Here is an 18,631-nt window from a genome sequence, read left to right on the forward strand (position 1 = left end):
TGGTTATTTGAGAGACTCTGCTTTCTTTAATGTTGAGGTGCTCATGACCCTTTCCACTCTTTTTAATTTTTATTTTTTTGAGGCAGAGTCTTGCTCTGTTATCCAGGCTGAAGTGCAGTGGCACGCTCTCCGCTCACTACAGCCACTGCTTCCCTGGGTTCAAGCAATTCTCTGCCTCAGCCTCCTGAGTAGCTGGGATTCCAGGTACCTGTCACCACACCTGGCTAATTTCTTTGTATTTTTTTTAGTAGAGACAGAGTTTCATCATCTTGGCCAGACTGGTCTTTAACTCCCGACCTTGTGATCCACCCGCCTTGGTCTCTCAAAGTGCTGGAATTACAGGCATGAGCCACCATACCCAGCTGACTCCACTCTTACACCCCTTTGGGAATATATTTTAGTAGAAATGGATAGCATTCATTCAAACTTTAAAAAAATTTTAATTTGACAAATAATTGTGTTCAATTTTTTAAAGTGTGTTATTATTTATATCAGGCACTGAACGATATGGTGGGATCACAGAGGTGGATAGTGTAATCCATATATCGTCTCAGACTGTTTTTGGACAAGCCTGAGAGATGTAAGGAGCTAATTATTGGTTTAGGTAGATGTGTACACAAAAGAACTTACAAGAAAATTTTTTGAGTATGAAGACATTAGTGTCTGGCAGGGAGTAGGAGTAATATCCAAGAAGTTTTCTGAAAGGAGCTGTTTAAGGTGGAGTCTGGGTGTGACAGCAATGGTCTGTTAGGAAGAATTGGAGTGTACTCAGTAGTTTAGAGTGGGCCGGAGCAAAGATGTACCCTGCAGAGTCAACCCTCATTCAGGCAGAGCACAGAAACACCAGTGAGGCCAAGTAATGGGGGCGCCCAGTTTATTTTTTAAAAACTTTATAGAGACACAAGGTCTTGCTGTGTTTCCTAGGCTGGTCTCAAACTCTGGGCCTCAAGTAGTCCTCCTCCTTCAGCTTTTCTGAAAGTGCTGGGATTACAGGCATGAGCCACTGTGCCCAGCCAAGAATGTTTACCAATTTTTTAGGTGAGGCTAACATTTTAAACCACTCGTTTCAGATCTTCTGTCTACATGGTGGTCTCTCGCCATCTATAGATACACTGGATCATATCAGAGCGCTTGATCGCCTACAAGAAGTTCCCCATGAGGTATGACTTTTATTTGATGAAATCTTTTAAGAAAACGTATTAGGGAGTAGAGAAGTTTAATTCTAAGTTAGTTCATTATATATATTCTCTCATTTAATTCTCAAAAACAACTTGAGGTGTGAGCACTCGTCTGCCCTGTTCAGAAGAACCTGACATTAAGAAACCTGCCAGGATCACAACAGCTATGGAGCTGGGTTTATTAGGACCTAGGTTGCCTGTCTTCGTAGCTCTGAAATTTGCGTAATATAGGCAGATTAATTAGGGCATGTTGCTGTGGGGTCCCATGGATGTCAGCTGTGTCTCATAAAGACTGCTAGAAAATACATCTTATTTGATGCAGATGTTTGACTTCAACTGTACAATCTATTAGCATTTTCCACAAACATCAGTCAAAAAGGGTGACTTAGGTACTGCTTCTGTTGAATTACTCAAATACTGTGTTAACCATGTTTGTGAAAGGCAGTTTATAACTTGAAGTTACTTTTTAGGGTCCAATGTGTGACTTGCTGTGGTCAGATCCAGATGACCGTGGTGGTTGGGGTATATCTCCTCGGGGAGCTGGTTATACCTTTGGACAAGATATTTCTGAGACATTTAATCATGCCAATGGCCTCACGTTGGTGTCTAGAGCTCACCAGCTAGTGATGGAGGTATGCTCTGTTCTTTGAAATATGACTTGCTTCTTAGTAAACTTAAGGAAAGATACTACAGGATTTTAAATTAATGACTTCTGTAAGAAATTCCATCTGTTCCTTCTGATGAGTTTGCCATTATAGCCTGAGCCTTTTCAGTAGGTGCACACTAGAATTAAAAGCTCACGCTTTTGATCACAATTAATTAACCATTAACATGTTTTCAGAGAATTCTGAATGGAAGTGCTTGGGATTTAAGAGTGGGAAAGTAAGATGTAGGGAGTTGGAATGTGTGTATAATATTTTATGATCCCACTGTTTACTTCATGTATGTATGTAGGAGAGACTGTAAAGAAATACACTAAAATGTTTTAAATGGTCCGTTGGTTGGTAGGATTACAGGTGATTTGAAAGAAGAAAATAGTAGGGAAAGAGGCTAACGTTCCTTTTTTTTTTTTTCCTGAGGCGGAGTCCAGCTCTTTTGCCAGGCTGTAGTTCAGTGGCGCCTTCTTGACTCACTGCAACCTCCGCCTCCCAGGTTCAAGCGATTCTCATGTCTCAGCCTCCCAAGTAGCTGGGATTACAGGCATATACTGCCATGCCTAGCTAATCTGTGTATTTTTAGTAGAGATGGGGTTTCACCTTATTGGCCAAGATGGGCTCCATCTCCTGACCTCGTGATCCACCCACCTTGGTCTCCCAAAGTGCTGGGATTACAGGCGGGAGCTACCGTGCCTGACCAAGGCTAAAGTTCTTGACATGGCACACGGATGAGCATATTTTAAAAAATAAAGTCCTAATTAGTTTAATACTAGTACAACTCTGTGGGTATTGATAAAATCTGACTTTGCTAAAGATAAATTTGTGAACATACTAAACAAAAAGTAACAGCAGTAGCTTGTACATTCAGATGGTTGGACTTGGAGGAAGCAAGGCAGGAAAGACTAGAGGCATGTCTCATTTGTTCCTGGGCAGTGAACCACACTAATGGGCCTTTACCTGTGACAAGAAAATTAGTGAGGTTCTGGTCTTCAGGATTAGGTGTCTGCCTCTCTAGGGAATGGCCACATACTTATTCTTAAATCACGTTTTAAGGCCACTGCAGTAGAAGAGGCTAATAAGACGCTACCATTTTCGGCAAGTCAGATACATAAGAAGCAGTTTATTCTTTGGTGGTTGGTGCTGTTTGTTAAAGGCTTTTTTTTTTCCCTTTCTTTCTTTTTAGTACTAAAAAACTGAGTTTTGTAATTAGGGGGAAAACAAATACATGTGTGTCTTACAGGTTGTATAAAAAGGGTTATTTACAGATTGTATGAAAAGGGATTATTATTACCGCAAATTCGTAAGTCATCCAGAAAAAAAGCATTAACATTTCTTAAGCCTCTTTGGCAGGGGTGGGAATGAGTAGAGATTTTCTCTTGAGTGAAGTAACATTTAGTTGTAAATGAAGGAGTAAAGTAAGATATTTATCTCCTTTTCCTTGTAGGGTTATAACTGGTGCCATGACCGGAATGTAGTAACGATTTTCAGTGCTCCAAACTATTGTTATCGTTGTGGTAACCAAGCTGCAATCATGGAACTTGACGATACTCTAAAATACTCTTTGTAAGTACTTCTACCTGCCTGAACAGTTGATTGAATTGGTAAATATGTAGGTTTTTATTTTGTTTGTTTATTTATTTTTTGAGAGAGGGTGTCACTGTATTACCGAGTCTTGTCTTGAACTCCTAGGCAGAAGTGATCCTTTCACTTTGGCCTCCTAGAGTGTTGGGGTTACAAGTGTAAGCCACAGTACCCAGCTTGAATACTTAGTTCTAAATGGGAGGTATAAAGTTTAAGTGATTATGCTATGCTAGATTCCAACTTTTATTTTTAAGGTTTTTTTTTTTTAATGGACTTACATTGAAACACACCAACAGGAACTTATTATGTATAGACCCTAGTATAAATGACTAGGTTTTTCACTTTTAAAACCATGCTTTTATAAAAGCATAGTTTCTGTGACTGAAGTTGCTTGACTCTTTCAAGGGGAGTACAGTTAACAGACCATTATCATTAGGGTTCTATTACATTGAGACAAGCTGAAATTGGATAGGAAGTGTAAAGTGTGGAACACTCATGTTCTTGATTTTAATTGTCAATACATGGATGTCTTGGAACATAAATTACGAATTTGTCTTGTTTTTCAGCTTGCAGTTTGACCCAGCACCTCGTAGAGGCGAGCCACATGTTACTCGTCGTACCCCAGACTACTTCCTGTAATGAAATTTTAAACTTGTACAGTATTGCCATGAACCATATATTGACCTAATGGAAATGGGAAGAGCAACAGTAACTCCAAAGTGTCAGAAAATAGTTAACATTCAAAAAACTTGTTTTCACACGGACCAAAAGATGTGCCATATAAATATACAAAGCCTCTTGTCATCAACAGCCGTGACCACTTTAGAATGAACCAGTTCATTGCATGCTGAAGCGACATTGTTGGTCAAGAAACCAGTTTCTGGCATAGCGCTATTTGTAGTTACTTTTGCTTTCTCTGAGAGACTGCAGATAAGATGTAAACATTAACACCTCGTGAATACAATTTAACTTCCATTTAGATATAGCTTTACTTAGCATGACTGTAGATAAGGATAGCAGCAAACAATCATTGGAGCTTAATGAACATTTTTAAAAATAAGTACCAAGGCCTCCCCTCTACTTGTGAGTTTTGAAATTGTTTTTTTTTTTATTTTCAGGGATACCATTTAATTTAATTATATGATTTGTCTGCACTCAGTTTATTCCTTACTCAAATCTCAGCCCTATGTTGTTCTTTGTTATTGTCAGAACCTGGTGAGTTGTTTTGAACAGAACTGTTTTTTCCCCTTCCTGTAAGACGATGTGACTGCACAAGAGCACTGCAGTGTTTTTCATAATAAACTTGAGAACTAAGAACTGAGAAGGTCAAATTTTAATTGTACCAATGGGCAAGACTGGTGCTGTTTATTAAAAAATTAAATCAATTGAGTAAATTTTAGAATTTGTAGACTTGTAGGTAAAATAAAAATCAAGGGCACTACATAACCTCTCTGGTAACTCCTTGACATTCTTCAGATTAACTCCAGGATTTATTTGTATTTCACATATTACAATTTGTCGCATTGTTGGTGTGCACTTTGTGGGTTCTTCATGCATATTAACTTGTTTGTAAGACAGAAAATCTGTGCTGCTTCAATAAGACTTCATTGTAAAACCATATAACTTGAGATTTGAGTCTTTGGGTTTTGTTTTAATAAAACGGCATGTTTTCAGGTAGAGCTTAACAAACTAAATGATGTGTTTACTTAGTGCAGTTTCTGGTTATGAATATTATATTGCTATGTATATTATATGGACTCTTCAAAATGATTGACAGATTGGCAAATTCCTAACAAATCTTTGTACATTGTTAAGTCATATGTTCTTAGAGTTAAATCTGTCTCAGATAAGAAAGCTGTTAAAGCATTAGTCTGTGTCAAGTTCTTTGAGTGATACTAGTGAAACCAAATGGAAACTTGTTGGATCATGGTTTAGTCTTATGTACATTCACCCAAAGACAGAAATGGTACTTGAAGTGGCAGTGTTCAGCATTTAATGAGTTTTTCCCCCTTTTGTCCTTCGAAGAGGATTAAATGTTAAAACCAGTTCTTCTGTGGGAGCTAATACTTGATATTTTAACCTACCAGAGTAAACAAGAACACTTAATCATACTTGTGAGTATAGTAAATAAAAATTTTCTTCCTTTGTGCTGTGTTGAATCTGGAACCAAAAGGGAAGTTATAGCATATCCACTTTCTAAGATGCTAGAGGAACACATACATCTTTAATGTCTTTTCTGACCTAATTGTTAGTATGTTTGGTGGCTTGTGGAGTTAATTTTCCAAAGCAAAAGACCATTAAGGTTTCTACATTTCATTTCATTCTTTTCTTTCACAAGAAATACATTCTCTGTGTGTGTGTGTCTTGTTGTTGCTCTGTCACTTTATGCCCTTTCTCTTCAACTGAACAAATAGCCTGTCTGTGTGCAGTGGTTTTAATCAATGCCCAAGTAATCTAGACACCAGGCAGCTATTTTTCAGGTCCTGTGATACCAGAATTGACTAAGGAATACGTATATTGTAATTGACATGTGGTGTTAACGTCCAGGCACAAATTCTCTTAAATTTTGTGGTTAGCATAATGGGGCTTGTGACAAGAGTAGCTTGGTTTTAGAATAGGATTTAAAACAATTATTTAATTATAGAGACTGACTGGGCTTTGGCCTTCTAAACTAGAAAGTGTTAGTACCCTACCTTCTTTTGAAATCGCTATGGAAAGGAAAATGTAAGTATGGTAATTTTCTTTAAAATATATATGGTTGGTTGGGAATCACTAAGTTGGGTGTTAGTTGTTGATTTCTCATTTAGTAGCATTAGAATAGGATTTTCATTAAACTTTTACAGAGCTTTATTCTAAGAAACTGGCCGGGTGCTGTGGTTCTTGCCTGTAATAGCAGCACTTTGAGAGGCCGGGGCAGGCTGAGCACTTGAGGTCAAGAGTTCAAGACCAGCCTGGCCAACATGGCAAAACCCCATTTCTACAAAAAAAAAAAGTAATAATACAAAAATTAGTGGGGCGTGATGGCATATCACCTGTAGTCCCAGCTACTCAGAAAGCGAAGGTGAAAGGATCACCTGAGCCCAGGAGGCGAGGTTGCGGTGGGCCAAGATTGTGGTACTCTATTCCAGCCTGGGTGACAGAGCCAGACCCTGTCTCAAAAATAATAAAGGATGCTTAGTCTGTATAGGTTTTTTTGTTGTTTCTTAAGATGGAGTCTCACACTGTCACCAGGATGGAGTGCAGTGGCGCAGTCTTGGCTCACTGCAACCTCAAACTCCCTGGTTCAAGCTGTTCTGCCTCAGCCTCCTGAGTAGCTGGGATTACAGGCACATGCCACCATACCCAGCTAATTTTTATATTTTTAGTAGAGATGGGGTTTCACCATGTTGGCCAGGATGGTCTCGATCTCCTGATCTCATGATCTGCTCACCCCAGCATTCCAAAGTGCTGGGATTACAGGTATGAGCCACCATGCCTGGCCTGTAATAGGTATTTCTAAATTTGTCAATATTAGAGTAGTTTCAAGAAGAACTTAGGAATAGGATAGTTATTTCTGAGATTCTCAGCTTTGTTGCCTGCAGAGATTCTGATTTAAATTGCTGGAGGAGGGCCCAGGCACAGGTATTTTTAAGTTTCCCAAGTGATTCTAATTCATATCTAGGGTTAAAAACTCAGCTGGGCATGGTGGCTCACTCCTGTAATCCCAGCACCTTGGGAGGCTGAGGTGGACGGATAGATCAGCAAGTTCGAGACCAGCCTGGCCAATATGGTGAAATCCTGTTTGTACTAAAAATGCAAAATTAGCCGGGCATGGTGGCAGGTGCCTGTAATCCCAGCTACTTGGGAGGTTGACAGGAGAGTCACGTGAACCCTCGAGGCAGAAGTTGGCAGTGAGCCGAGATCGTGCTATTGCACTCCAGCCTGGGCAAAAAGCGAAACCCCACCTCAAAAACACCTCACTGCTGTTTTCTAACTACAAATAAGGAAATTGAGATACGTGGTGGTGGGTAGTGGTTCATGGATGTTGGTAAGGAATTAAAATGTACCATGTGACTCAGTGGTGACTTAACTTGTGTATAAATGTATGGTTAATGTGTTCTTAGAAATAGACATATAGTTTAGTAACAGTAAGGCTTGTTTGTTTTGAAATAGGTTTTGGCTCCTGTGCTACAGCGGTTTTTCATTAAAGCCTTAGTCTGTTCTCACTTTTTTTTGGGTGGGGGGGGGAGGGGATGGAGACTGGCTCTGTGGCCCAGGCTGGATTACAATGGCCAATCTCGGCTCACTTTAACCTCCGCCTCCTGGGTTCAAACGGTTCTCCTGTCTCAGCCTCCTGAGCAGCTGGGATTAAAGGCATGTGCCACCACACCCAGCTAATGTTTTCTATTTTTAGTAGAGACGAGATTTCACTGCATTAACCAGGATGGTCTTCATCTCCTGACCTCGTGATCCACCTGTCTCAGTTTCCCAAAGTACTGGGATTATAGGCATGAGCCACCGTGCCCAGCTGTCCTTACACGTTCTTTTGACATATTTCTAGTCTTCATAAACTTTTTTTAATTTGGATTTTTTTTGCCTTCACAATTATGCATCTGTTTTAGTAAATAGCCCTATGAAGGTTGTAGATGTATTATTTTGGGCGTTCCTGGTGATCTTTTTTTTTATCCAATTATAGTTTAAGTTAAATTTTAGGAATATAAGTATATTTCATTTCTACTTTTTATTATATAAAATTGCACAAGTACTATTGTCTAGACAAAAATGGGATGTTGCTAACAGCATTGTTGGCTTGTAGGCAGTGCTGTCCTGTAAATAGATTGAAATGTATTTTTATCAGCTGGTATATAAATCTGAGGGAAGAAAAATGTGGGTTGTGTTTGAATTGTTTAAAAGTAAGTGGCAACCACGTAAGTGAAATACACAACAGACCCCAGTTTGATGTCATGCCTGGACCAGAATTATTATTTTCCACGAGTGAAAGAGGAAATAGAGCTAATGAGTGTATTCTGAAAAAGGTCATATACTTTTTTAAGGAAAAGTACAAACCTGCATGTCTGAGGCTGAATTTAGTTACAGCCAGCCCTCCGTTCCATATTCAAGGGTTCCACATCTAAGGATTCAGCCAATCGTGGACTGAAAATAGTTTTGGGGAAAAGGAACCAATAAAAACCAATACAGTGGCCAGGTGTGCTGGTTCACACCTGAAATCCCAGCACTGGAAGGCTGAGGTGGGCAGATCACTTGACGTCAGGAGTGTGAGACCAGTCTGGCCAACATGATATAACCATGTCTCTACTAAAAATGCAAAAATTAGCCGGGTGTCGCGCATGCCTGTAATCCCAGCTACTCAGGAGGCTGAGGCAGGAGAATAGCTTGAACCTGGGAAGTGGAGGTGGCAGTGAGCCAAGATTGAGCCACTACACTCCAGCCTGAGCAACAGAGCAAGAGTTTTTTAAAAACAAACAAAAAAAAACACCAAAAGCACTAATACAGTGTAACAACTATTTACATGGCAATTTCATTGTTTTAGGTATTATGAGTAATCTGTAAAGTACAGCCAGCCAGCCTTAAGCATCCACGGGGTTGGCATCAATGGATTCAACTAACCTTGGATTTAAAATGCAGTGTTCTTTTTTCCCCCCGAGACGGAGACTCTGTCACCCAGGTTGGAGTGCACTGGTGCAATCTCTTGAACCTCTGCCTTCCAGATACAAGCAATTCTCCTGCCTCATTCTCCTGAGTAGCTGGGATTACAGGTGTGCGTTACTACACCCATCTAATTTTGTATATTTAGTAGAGATGGGGTTTCACTATGTTGGCCAGGCTGGTCTGAAACTCCCAACCTCAGGTGATCCACCTGCCTCTGCCTCCCAAAGGCTGGGATTACAGGCACGAGCCACCATGCCCGGCCAAAAATGCAGTGTTCTTGAATGCAGAACCCACTGATAAAGGGGACTGACTTCCGGACTTGAATATCCACGTGAGGTGTCCTGGATCCAATCTCCCAAGAATAGTGAGGGATGACTGGTTTGTATCCTCAACAGGCTTGGGAGAAGTAGCTAGGACTTTGTTTACTCTGCCTACAATGCTGCTAACACAGCAAACCACTGCTCCTGGCTAATTTTACTACTTGGGTCCCTTGGGAATCTATCTTGAGATAGCCTCAGTCATGGTGTACAATGTCCTCAATCGTTCACTGTTGTCCCTGGAAGGACTTTAATGTGTTCTTCCCACTGGGCGCAGTGGCTCACGCCTGTAATCCCAACACTTTGGGAGGCCGAGGCAGGTGGATCACTTGAGGTCAGGAGTTCAAGATGAGCCTGACCAACATGGTGAAACCCTGTCTCCACTAAAAATACAAAAATTGGCTGAGTGTGATGACACTTAACTGTAATATCAGCTAGCCAGGAGGCTGAGGCTAGAGAATCGCTTGAACCTGGAAGGCAGAGGTTGCAGTGAGTCAAGATTACACCACCGCACTCCAGCCTGGGTGACAGAGCGAGACTGTCTCAAAAAAAAAAATATATATATATATATATATATATACATGTATATATATATACATATATATATACGTATATATATATACATATATACGTATATATACGTGTATATATATATGTGTGTGTGTATATATATATATATATATATATATATATATAGTGTTCTTCCAATAAAAAATTTAGCTGTTTTTAGTACGGTGGTAGGCTGTAGCCACCAGCAAGTGAAATATCTGGTGGTAAAGGCCAGAATTGTGGTGATAGGAAAAGGTTCTTGCTCCGTAAAACACTAGGAAGACCACAGTGAAAGCTCTCATTAAAGCTTTGAGAAATGCCCAAAGCTGTTGAGTACCTCTACCTCAAGGCTTAGTATACCTTCTGATCTGCAAGGAGACTTATCAGGCTTTTTGCAGTTCTAGAACCATACTGGAACCTGGGGATAGGAGCAAGAGCTAGTAATCGGTTTGGCAGGCCTGGTCAAGGGACAGCTTTAAGGTCAGGTATGTCCAAATGTGTCAGGAAGTAGGTTACATGGTGTGGTGAAGTCAACCAGATGTAACATCTGTGATATACTTTTGCTGTTGAGTTCAGCTTTCAACGTAAGTCCCTTTGCAGTGAAGGTCTTGGGCATGTGTTGCATGCCTTCTCAGGCAAAGGAGCAGGAGAAGAAGCTGTATAATGTATTTGGTCTTAAACATTCTTTGTTTTCCAGAACCACATTCATCTCTACCTTGGTCGAAATGCATAAAACTACCATTTTAATTTTAATCTTTTCAATGATCTGTGACTAGAATGCAAAGACAAACCCAAGACCTAGCCCACCGCTTCCTCCTCAGAGCTACACTGGAACTGGTTGTAGGGTAAATCTGCTAGGGAGATAGGCAATTTAAATATGAGTCAGGGGCCAAGTGCATGACTTGTAATCCCAGGATTTTGGGAGGTGGGCAGGTCACCTGAGGTTAGGAGTTCGAGACCAGCCTGACCAATACAATGAAACCCTGTCTCTAATAAAAATACACAAATTAGCTGGGCATGGTGACATGGGCCTGTAATCCCAGCTACTTGGGAGGCTGAGACAAGAGAATCACTTGAACCTGGGAGGTGGAGGTTGCAGTGAGCTGAGATCATGCCATTGCACTCCAGCCTGGGCAACAAGAATGAAACTGTCTAAAAATAAACAGGAATCGGCCGGGCGCGGTGGCTCAAGCTTGTAATCCCAGCACTTTGGGAGGCCAAGGCGGGTGGATCACAAGGTCAAGAGATCGAGACCATCCTGGTCAACATGGTGAAACCCCGTCTCTACTAAAAATACAAAAAATTAGCTGGGCATAGTGGCGCATGCCTGTAATCCCAGCTACTCAGGAGGCTGAGGCAGGAGAATTGCCTGAACCCAGGAGGCGGAAGTTGCGGTGAGCCGAGATCGCGCCGTTGCACTCCAGCCTGGGCAACAAGAGCGAAACTCCGTCTCAAAAAAAAAAAAAAAAAAAAAACACAAAAAAAAAAAAACAGGAGTCAAGATTTTTGGGATGGCAGTATGGCTCTCACAGCCTCTGGAAGGATCCAGGTCATGTGTGACCTGGTATAGCCTCTTGGCCTGTTGCTACCACGCCAGTTTTTGCCCTTAATTTTAGTCTTGGCTCTGGGTTTCTTTAGTATGTTAGTGATTGCTTTATTGGTCTTTGGGTTTTTCTAGCTTCACCACAGATCCTAGGGAAAAAACCATACTCTAGAAATGAGAAGCCAGGATTTTTAAAGTAGGGCTGGGAATATGAGTAGACATCTTTTGGATTTTCAAAATGTGTTTGCTTAAACCACCTTTTGGCAGCAGTTAGACATTTCTGCTATCAACCTGAGTGGCAGATGGCCTACAGCATTTGGTATGTTAAAAGAGTACAGAGTAAGTGAGTCATGGCTTCTGAAATACATCGATTTGACGTTGCAGTCCTGAAAAGGCAATAGCTGACATATCCTGAACCAGCTTGGGTTTTCCAGTGCACTCAATGCTGAAATAATTGCTGTAAAGGGTTGAGTTGAATTCAGAGTGACTAGGAGAGTATAGATACTGAACTTTCAATCTTTGAAATGACAGAAATAGCTGATGGTGAATATTGTCTAGCACTGAGCATTTCCATGTGCCAAGCATGTTAACAGGGATTATTTTCTTGAGTCTTCTGAACTCTGTTGAGAAGGGCAGAGGAGGTTCCGCTATTCAGGCATTCTGACTGCAGAGTTCCTGATTTTCAGGAAGCATTAGGTCTCACTTGCCGTTGCTGAAATTCTTATTAATGGTGTTTGAAGTGTGGGCAAGAGTGTACACAGCTTTAAGGTTTAGATGTGTGGCTCAGCCCTATTCAGGAAGCTAGGTGTGTGACGGGCCCTTTGGGGAGTGTGGTGAGGAAGGCTTGCATACTGGGCCTTTGGAGTGTTGGCCAAGTCAAATAACCTGGTTACAGCATTCTGAGGAGTTCATGGAATGACCTTTGTGTCTCAAGGGCATTCATTTGAGAGTTTGAAGGAGAGTTAGGTGAGGTTCAGCTTAACCATCACAGCTAACAATTACTCTTGAAGATAAAGGAATTTTCACAGTGGACCCAGATTAACAAATACACTAGAGGAAAACCAGAAGGTATATATGAAGTGGAACACCCATCCCCAACGTTTAAAAGTTCATCTAAGTGACGTAATTCCTCCATATTTCATCTGAATGCCTGACTGAATTGTGGGTTTTCTTGTAGCTGAGGAATGACATAAGTTTTTTAGACTCTTTTATAAACTGGGATTTTGTACAAAATTGCTGGAAACTAGTCAGCTCTTTAGGCTGACAGTTGTAGTAATGAATGAAATGTCTTCCCTAGCAAGCAGACTCAGATGGAGAAGAAAAAAAAAAAAGTGTCATGCTAGCCTGTCATCACCTATCTTCCCCTCCTGAAGACCCTTAACTTGTAATCTGAGAGGAGCCAGAAGCCAAGACCAACTTTCTTTCTTTTCTGGTGTCCTGATGGCCAGTTAGCAAATTCTGATATGGAAGACTTGACCCTATAAACACTGCCCATCCCTAATCTGTATGAATTCTCATTCTTTCTAAAAAACAGATTTTTTCTACTTTTATTTTTATAAAATACATACTTAAAGTAAAGCAATAGAGATGAATACAAAAAAAGTTTCTCCTCCAACTTTATTGGTCTGAGGTGGTTACTACTAATGGTTGTGGATGTTTTCACGGTCATATCAGCAAGTGTGCTGTGTGTAGAGTGGTTGTGCTCTAGTCTTCCTTCATGATCATTTGTACTAAATTGCTCCTCTGGAGCAATACTCCTCGCCCTTTTAAAACAAATGGTAACAGACGCCATTTCTGTACATTGCATATTTTCATTTAGCATCTTGGGTATTAACCAGTGTGAGCTTTTATTTTACAAGTAACAGTACTGAGTTGGTGGAAGTATGATGCGTTTCTGAAGTAGTTAAACGGGAGGCAAAACTAAGTAAATTCACCAGCTTGTTAATGTGTGGCTGTGGTTAGGTACAGCTCCAATATATGGTAACCAGTTGACCGGGTTGCTTAGGACTTGAAGGTTTTCCGGGAAGCAGAGCTTTCAAACCAGAACAGTTGGTCACCCCAATGTGAGTTCTGTGCCTATATGTTAATAGGGATAGAAAGAGCCTTTCCTACCATCATTAACTAGAGAAAATCCAGGCTATACTTTGCCTCTCAGCTGGATCTTGGTGGGGGAAGTGGTAACTGGATGAATTTACTCAGACCTGAGCTCTAAGACTATCTGCTGCCTGGGCTGCAGTCTTGGGTCCACAGGAACCAGTCTTTGCGTTAGAAGTCTATGACAGGCCAGGCAGGGTGGCTCACAACTGTAATCTCAGCACTATGGGAGGCCAAGGTGGGTGGATCACCTAAGCTCGGGAGTTTGAGAGCAAGCCTGACCAACATGGTGAAACCCCGTCTCTATTAAAAATACAAAAAAATAAATAAGCCAGGCCTGGTGGCGGGCACCTGTCATCCCAGCTACTTGGGAGGCTGAGGCAGGAGAATCATTTGAACCCAGGAGGTAGAGGTTGCAGTGAGCAGAGATTGTGTCACTTACCCACAGCCTGGGCAACAAGGGCAAAACTCCATCTGAAAAAAAAAAAAAAATGTCTGTGACTGAGACCCCCAACTCCCAAAGTTCCAAGCCTCGTACTATGTGCTCTTGTTTATCTGTGAGGATTCCCAGGCTTCTTAAGTCTCAAGGCAAAGGACAAAAAGGCAAAGATCGAAGAGGGAGAACAGGATTAAATTGATAAGAGTAGGAAGAAAGGGGTGAAGCAAGGCAGGTGTGTGTTGAGGGGTGAGAGGTTCTAGCAAGAGTCTCAGCCAGGGTGTATGCAGTAAGGGGCAGCGGCCATCTGGGAGAGCACAGCAAGTGAGGGCAAGAAAAGAGTTGTCATGGTATTTGAGTAACTTCCACGGGGTAAGCTACCACCAGGCACCAGCTGAGCTGAGTAGCATTCAGCAGCTACTTACTGTGCACCTGTTACGTGCCAGGTGTTATTAGGCACAAAATGAAAAGAGTAGTGTACAAGACAAAGTGAAGTGAACACCCAAGAGAGATAAATAGAAAACTCCAATGGGAATAATGTACACTGAAGAAAAAGCAGGATAGGAGGCAAGAGGGTAACAGGAAGTACCCTTTTAGTCAAAATGTGCACATACTCTTATGCACATTGCCTACTGCCCAACTCAAGTTTGTGAACTTTGACAATTTTTCTGGCTGATGGCAATAGTATGTCTTGAGGCGGTGGCTGTTAAATGTTTAAAATAACTTTTAATATAAATTTAATGTACTGTTTAGGCTGGTGGTCTCTGAGGAGGTATCAGAGCTGAGGCCTAAAGGATGACAAGGAGTTATTCTTTCTCACCAATCTGCATTAGATGCTGCTTATCACAAGGTGATAAATCACTTGTTTTGAAAGAGAATGCTGAAGTATAGTTTGTAGAAAAGCCCTCCATATGACCTGATAACCTTAGAGATTTCTGCCATCCAGGGCAGTCATGGGGAAGCTCCTGGTTGGGAGACTGTTATAGCCCAGGCTGAGCTGTTCTGACCAGAGTCTGCTGCCTACACCTGAGCGGCAGAACATGACTAGAGGAATGGACACAGCTGTACTGGTGGGACTCACACAAATGTCAGATGGGCCATAGTTACTGCCACACAGTCCTCTACACTTGCTGAGATTCTTGGGCTTCAAAAGGACTGATTAACAAAGTCTCTTCTGAAATTGCCACCTCCTCCCCATACTCTAGAACACCGATAACCTTGCCTACATTAAAACTTCAGGGCACAATTGATAGTGTCTTTCTCTTCTTCCTGCCATCACACCCAGCAATCTTTTATTTATTTATTTAGTTAGTTAGTTAGTTAGTTAGTTAGTTATGAGATGGAGTTTTGCACTTGTTACCCAGGCTGGGGTATAGGGCCACGATCTCGACTCACTGCAACCTCTGCCTCCTGGGTTTGAGTGATTCTCCTGCCTCAGCCTCCAGAATAGCTGGGACTATAGGCATGCACCACCACGCCTGGCTAATTTTTTTGTATTTTTAGTGAAGTCATGTTTTCACCATGTTGGCCAGGCTGGTCTTGAATTCCTGACCTCAGGTCATCCGCCCACCTCAGCCTCCCAAAGTTCTGGGATTACAGGCATGAGTCACCCAGCCCAGCCAACATCCAGCAATCTTTCTGCAGCTGTACCTCTAACCTTGGCCTCTTCAACTGGATGATTATTATCATGGCTCTGTATCTTCAATCCTAAAAAGACTTTGACTTCACAGTCACTTTAAGTGCCTGCCCTTTTTCTATACTGCTCTTAGCAAAACTCCTTGAAAGAACCGTGTCCTCTGCCCACCTTCTCATGTCACACTTTTCTCAACATACCACCCCATCAAAATTACGGCTCTATCGAGGTGATTTTCCCATTGCCAAGTATAGTAGATATTTTTTCTGACTTTAATTTTGTTTTTAGCATTTGAAATGATTGACCAAAACAATTTCCTGGATAGTTTCTTTCCTTACCTACCATTACACTACATTTGCTTGTTTTCTTACACTTTTTTTTTTTTTTTTAAGACAGGTTCTCCCAGGCTGGAGTGCAGAGGCATGATTATATCCCAAAGCGGCCTTGACCTCCCGGACTCAAGCAATCTTTTCACTTCAGCCTCCAGAGTAGTTGGGACCATATGTGCTACCATGACCAACTAATTTTTAATTTTTTTTATAAAAAAAACTGCCCAGGTTTATTCACCAGTAGGCACTCCTCCTCCTCCCTGCCTGCTACTGTGTGCCCTTCCACGAAGTCAGGGGAAGGCTTCTCCGGCCTCCTCAGCTGTAATCTCCTGGGAGCAGAGGTCAGTGAAGAGATGTGGCAGCCAGCAGTGAGCCTCCCCCGGGGAAAGTCCAGCCACACCAGCCCTTCCTTCAGCAGGTGTTCCAAGACTTGCTGCGCTGACTTGGTCTCCCATTTAAGACTGGCTTTGATCTTACTGACAGTCATGTAGCCATTTTTCTCTGGCAGATGCAGCACCATGGTGTGAACCATATTGAGCTCAGCTGGAACAGACTGAATGAGGTAAGTGCTGTCCACAGTGATGATGCCTAAGCCAGTCCCAAGTGCCTTTAGTTTCTTGATGGCCCTGATCAGGTCGTCTTGACTGACATCCCGGGTGAACTTGCCCCTTCCCTTCAACACCTGTTGATGTAGTTCCTCCAGAGTTATCAGACCTCCCTTCTGATGCTTCATCGCCAGGCACACTTCAATAATTTGGACATCTAGTTCATAAAAGTCCCCCATGTCCAGCATCTCAGAACAAAATTCTTTTCCAGAGGCCAAAGGATCCACTCCAATGGTTGCACACATGTCCTGGAACTGCATACGGAACACACAAGTCTGGATCTCCTGCTTGTGCTCGCTGGCAAGTTCCTCCAGGTTGGTCTTGAGCATGTCCAACCGCTTTGACAATGGCGCTAGCTGGTCCTCAGCCAGGACCATCCCTCACTCCTTATACTTGGCCTCTGCAAATTGTTTTCTTGGCAATGCGCCAGCTCCCACCCCACGGTGGTGCATCCCTGCCCTGGGCCCTTGGGCCACTCAGCTGCCTGGACCCCAGGTCTTGGTGTCCCGGGCTCTACCTCTGGCCAATTTTTAAATTTTTTGTAGAGACTGGATCTCACTAGGTTGCCCAGGCTGGTTGTGAACTCTGGAGTTCAAGCAATCCGCTTGCCTCAGCCTCCCAAAATGCTGGGACTACAGGTGTAAGCCATGGCGCCCAGCCCCTCCTAGCTTTCTTACTGCGGCTTTTTAGACTCCTTTGCTAGTTCTTCCCATCCTCTAAATATGGAAATGACCCAAGGCTTAGTGCTCACACCACTTTTTCTCTCCTCTTCCAGGTGAGCCCATCTAGCCCTATCTATATGCTAATGAGTCCCAATTTGTATCCTTAGCCCAACTTCTCCCCTACATTCCAGTTATATATTCAGCTGCCTAGTTGACATGACTCAGATGTCTAACATGCATCTCAAACAATTCCTGATCTCCCAAACACCTTCCACCCCAAATCCTGGTGTTTTCTATTTTAGTAAATAGTACCACCATTCATGCAGTTATCCTTGACACCTGTTTCTCTCATCCTCCACATGTGGTCCATCAGCTACACCTCCAAATACATCTTTCTCCTGTATCTCTACTTGCCCTGTCCTAGTCCAAGCCTTCTAAAAGGTCTTGCTGCTTCTCTTCTTCTACCCACTACAATCCATTCAATCACAAGAGTGCTCTTTCTATACTGCAGAGCGGATCCTGCCTGCCACATGCTGCTTAACCTCCATCACCCAAGGCTACCACTTAATGAAAATGGAATGAACTGTCTGGGCACAGTGACTCACACCTGTAATCCCAGCACTTTGGGAGGCTGAGGGAGATGGATCCTTTGAGGTCAGGAGTTTGAGACCAGCCTGGCCAACATGGTGAAACCCCATCTCTACTAAAAATACAAAATATTAGCCAGGCATGGTGGCAGGTGCTTGTAATCCCAGCTTCTTGGGAAGCGTAGGCAAGAGAATCGCTTGACCTCAGAGCCGGAGGTTGAGGTGAGCTGAGATCGCACCACTGCACTCTAGCCTGGGTGACAGAGCGAGACTTCATCTCAAAAAAAAGAAAATGGGATGAAATTCCACTTTCATTCACAGGGCCCTTCATGATTTGGTCCTTACCTGCTCTTCTGCCCTCATCTGTTCTCACTCTCCCCCAATTCATTAATCTCCAACCATGTTAGCCATGCTGTTCCTGGAACATACCAAGCTCATTCTTAGAGACACTTCTTTTATCTCTTTCTGTGGCTGGGGCCTTATTATGCAGGTTTCTGGTTAAATGTATTGCCCTCCTCTCCCTTTCTAACCCTGCTTTGTTTTCTTCGCAGTATTTATCCACCTAACATTCTTTTATTTGTGCTTATCACATCGAACCCACTAGATGGTAAGCTCCCCGAAGGCAAAAGTCCTTCTCTTGTTTACCACTGTCTACAACATGATAGGGAGAGGATGCTAAACAAATATTCATTGAATGACTAACTGGCATAGTCTATACCAGCAGCTTTCTGGGCCTAGACTCAGAGATGCTCCCTGCCACTCAGTGGTCCCTTGGCAGACAGGCCTTCCTCACTGGGCAGTCAGCAATCAGG

General features: G+C 42.4%; 1 protein-coding gene and 1 pseudogene across 1 annotated transcript in view; one reads left to right on the forward strand and one right to left on the reverse strand.

Annotated features, from left to right (window-relative positions):
• Nucleotides 1–5,560, forward strand: part of PPP2CA (protein phosphatase 2 catalytic subunit alpha) — a 32,249-nt gene extending 26,689 nt beyond the window's left edge. Inside the window, exons 4-7 of the mRNA XM_003920581.4 lie at nucleotides 1,071–1,160; nucleotides 1,649–1,810; nucleotides 3,279–3,397; nucleotides 3,982–5,560. Coding sequence (XP_003920630.1) covers nucleotides 1,071–1,160; nucleotides 1,649–1,810; nucleotides 3,279–3,397; nucleotides 3,982–4,054 — 444 coding nt within the window. The 3' untranslated portion in view covers nucleotides 4,055–5,560. The remainder of the gene's footprint in view (nucleotides 1–1,070; nucleotides 1,161–1,648; nucleotides 1,811–3,278; nucleotides 3,398–3,981) is intronic.
• A 10,695-nt stretch (nucleotides 5,561–16,255) lies between these two features.
• LOC101030456 (vacuolar-sorting protein SNF8 pseudogene) lies at nucleotides 16,256–17,022 on the reverse strand (annotated as a pseudogene).
• Nucleotides 17,023–18,631: the final 1,609 nt, after the last annotated feature.

This window comes from Saimiri boliviensis, chromosome 1 (assembly GCF_048565385.1).
Source record: "Saimiri boliviensis isolate mSaiBol1 chromosome 1, mSaiBol1.pri, whole genome shotgun sequence".
Lineage (NCBI taxonomy): Eukaryota > Metazoa > Chordata > Mammalia > Primates > Cebidae > Saimiri > Saimiri boliviensis.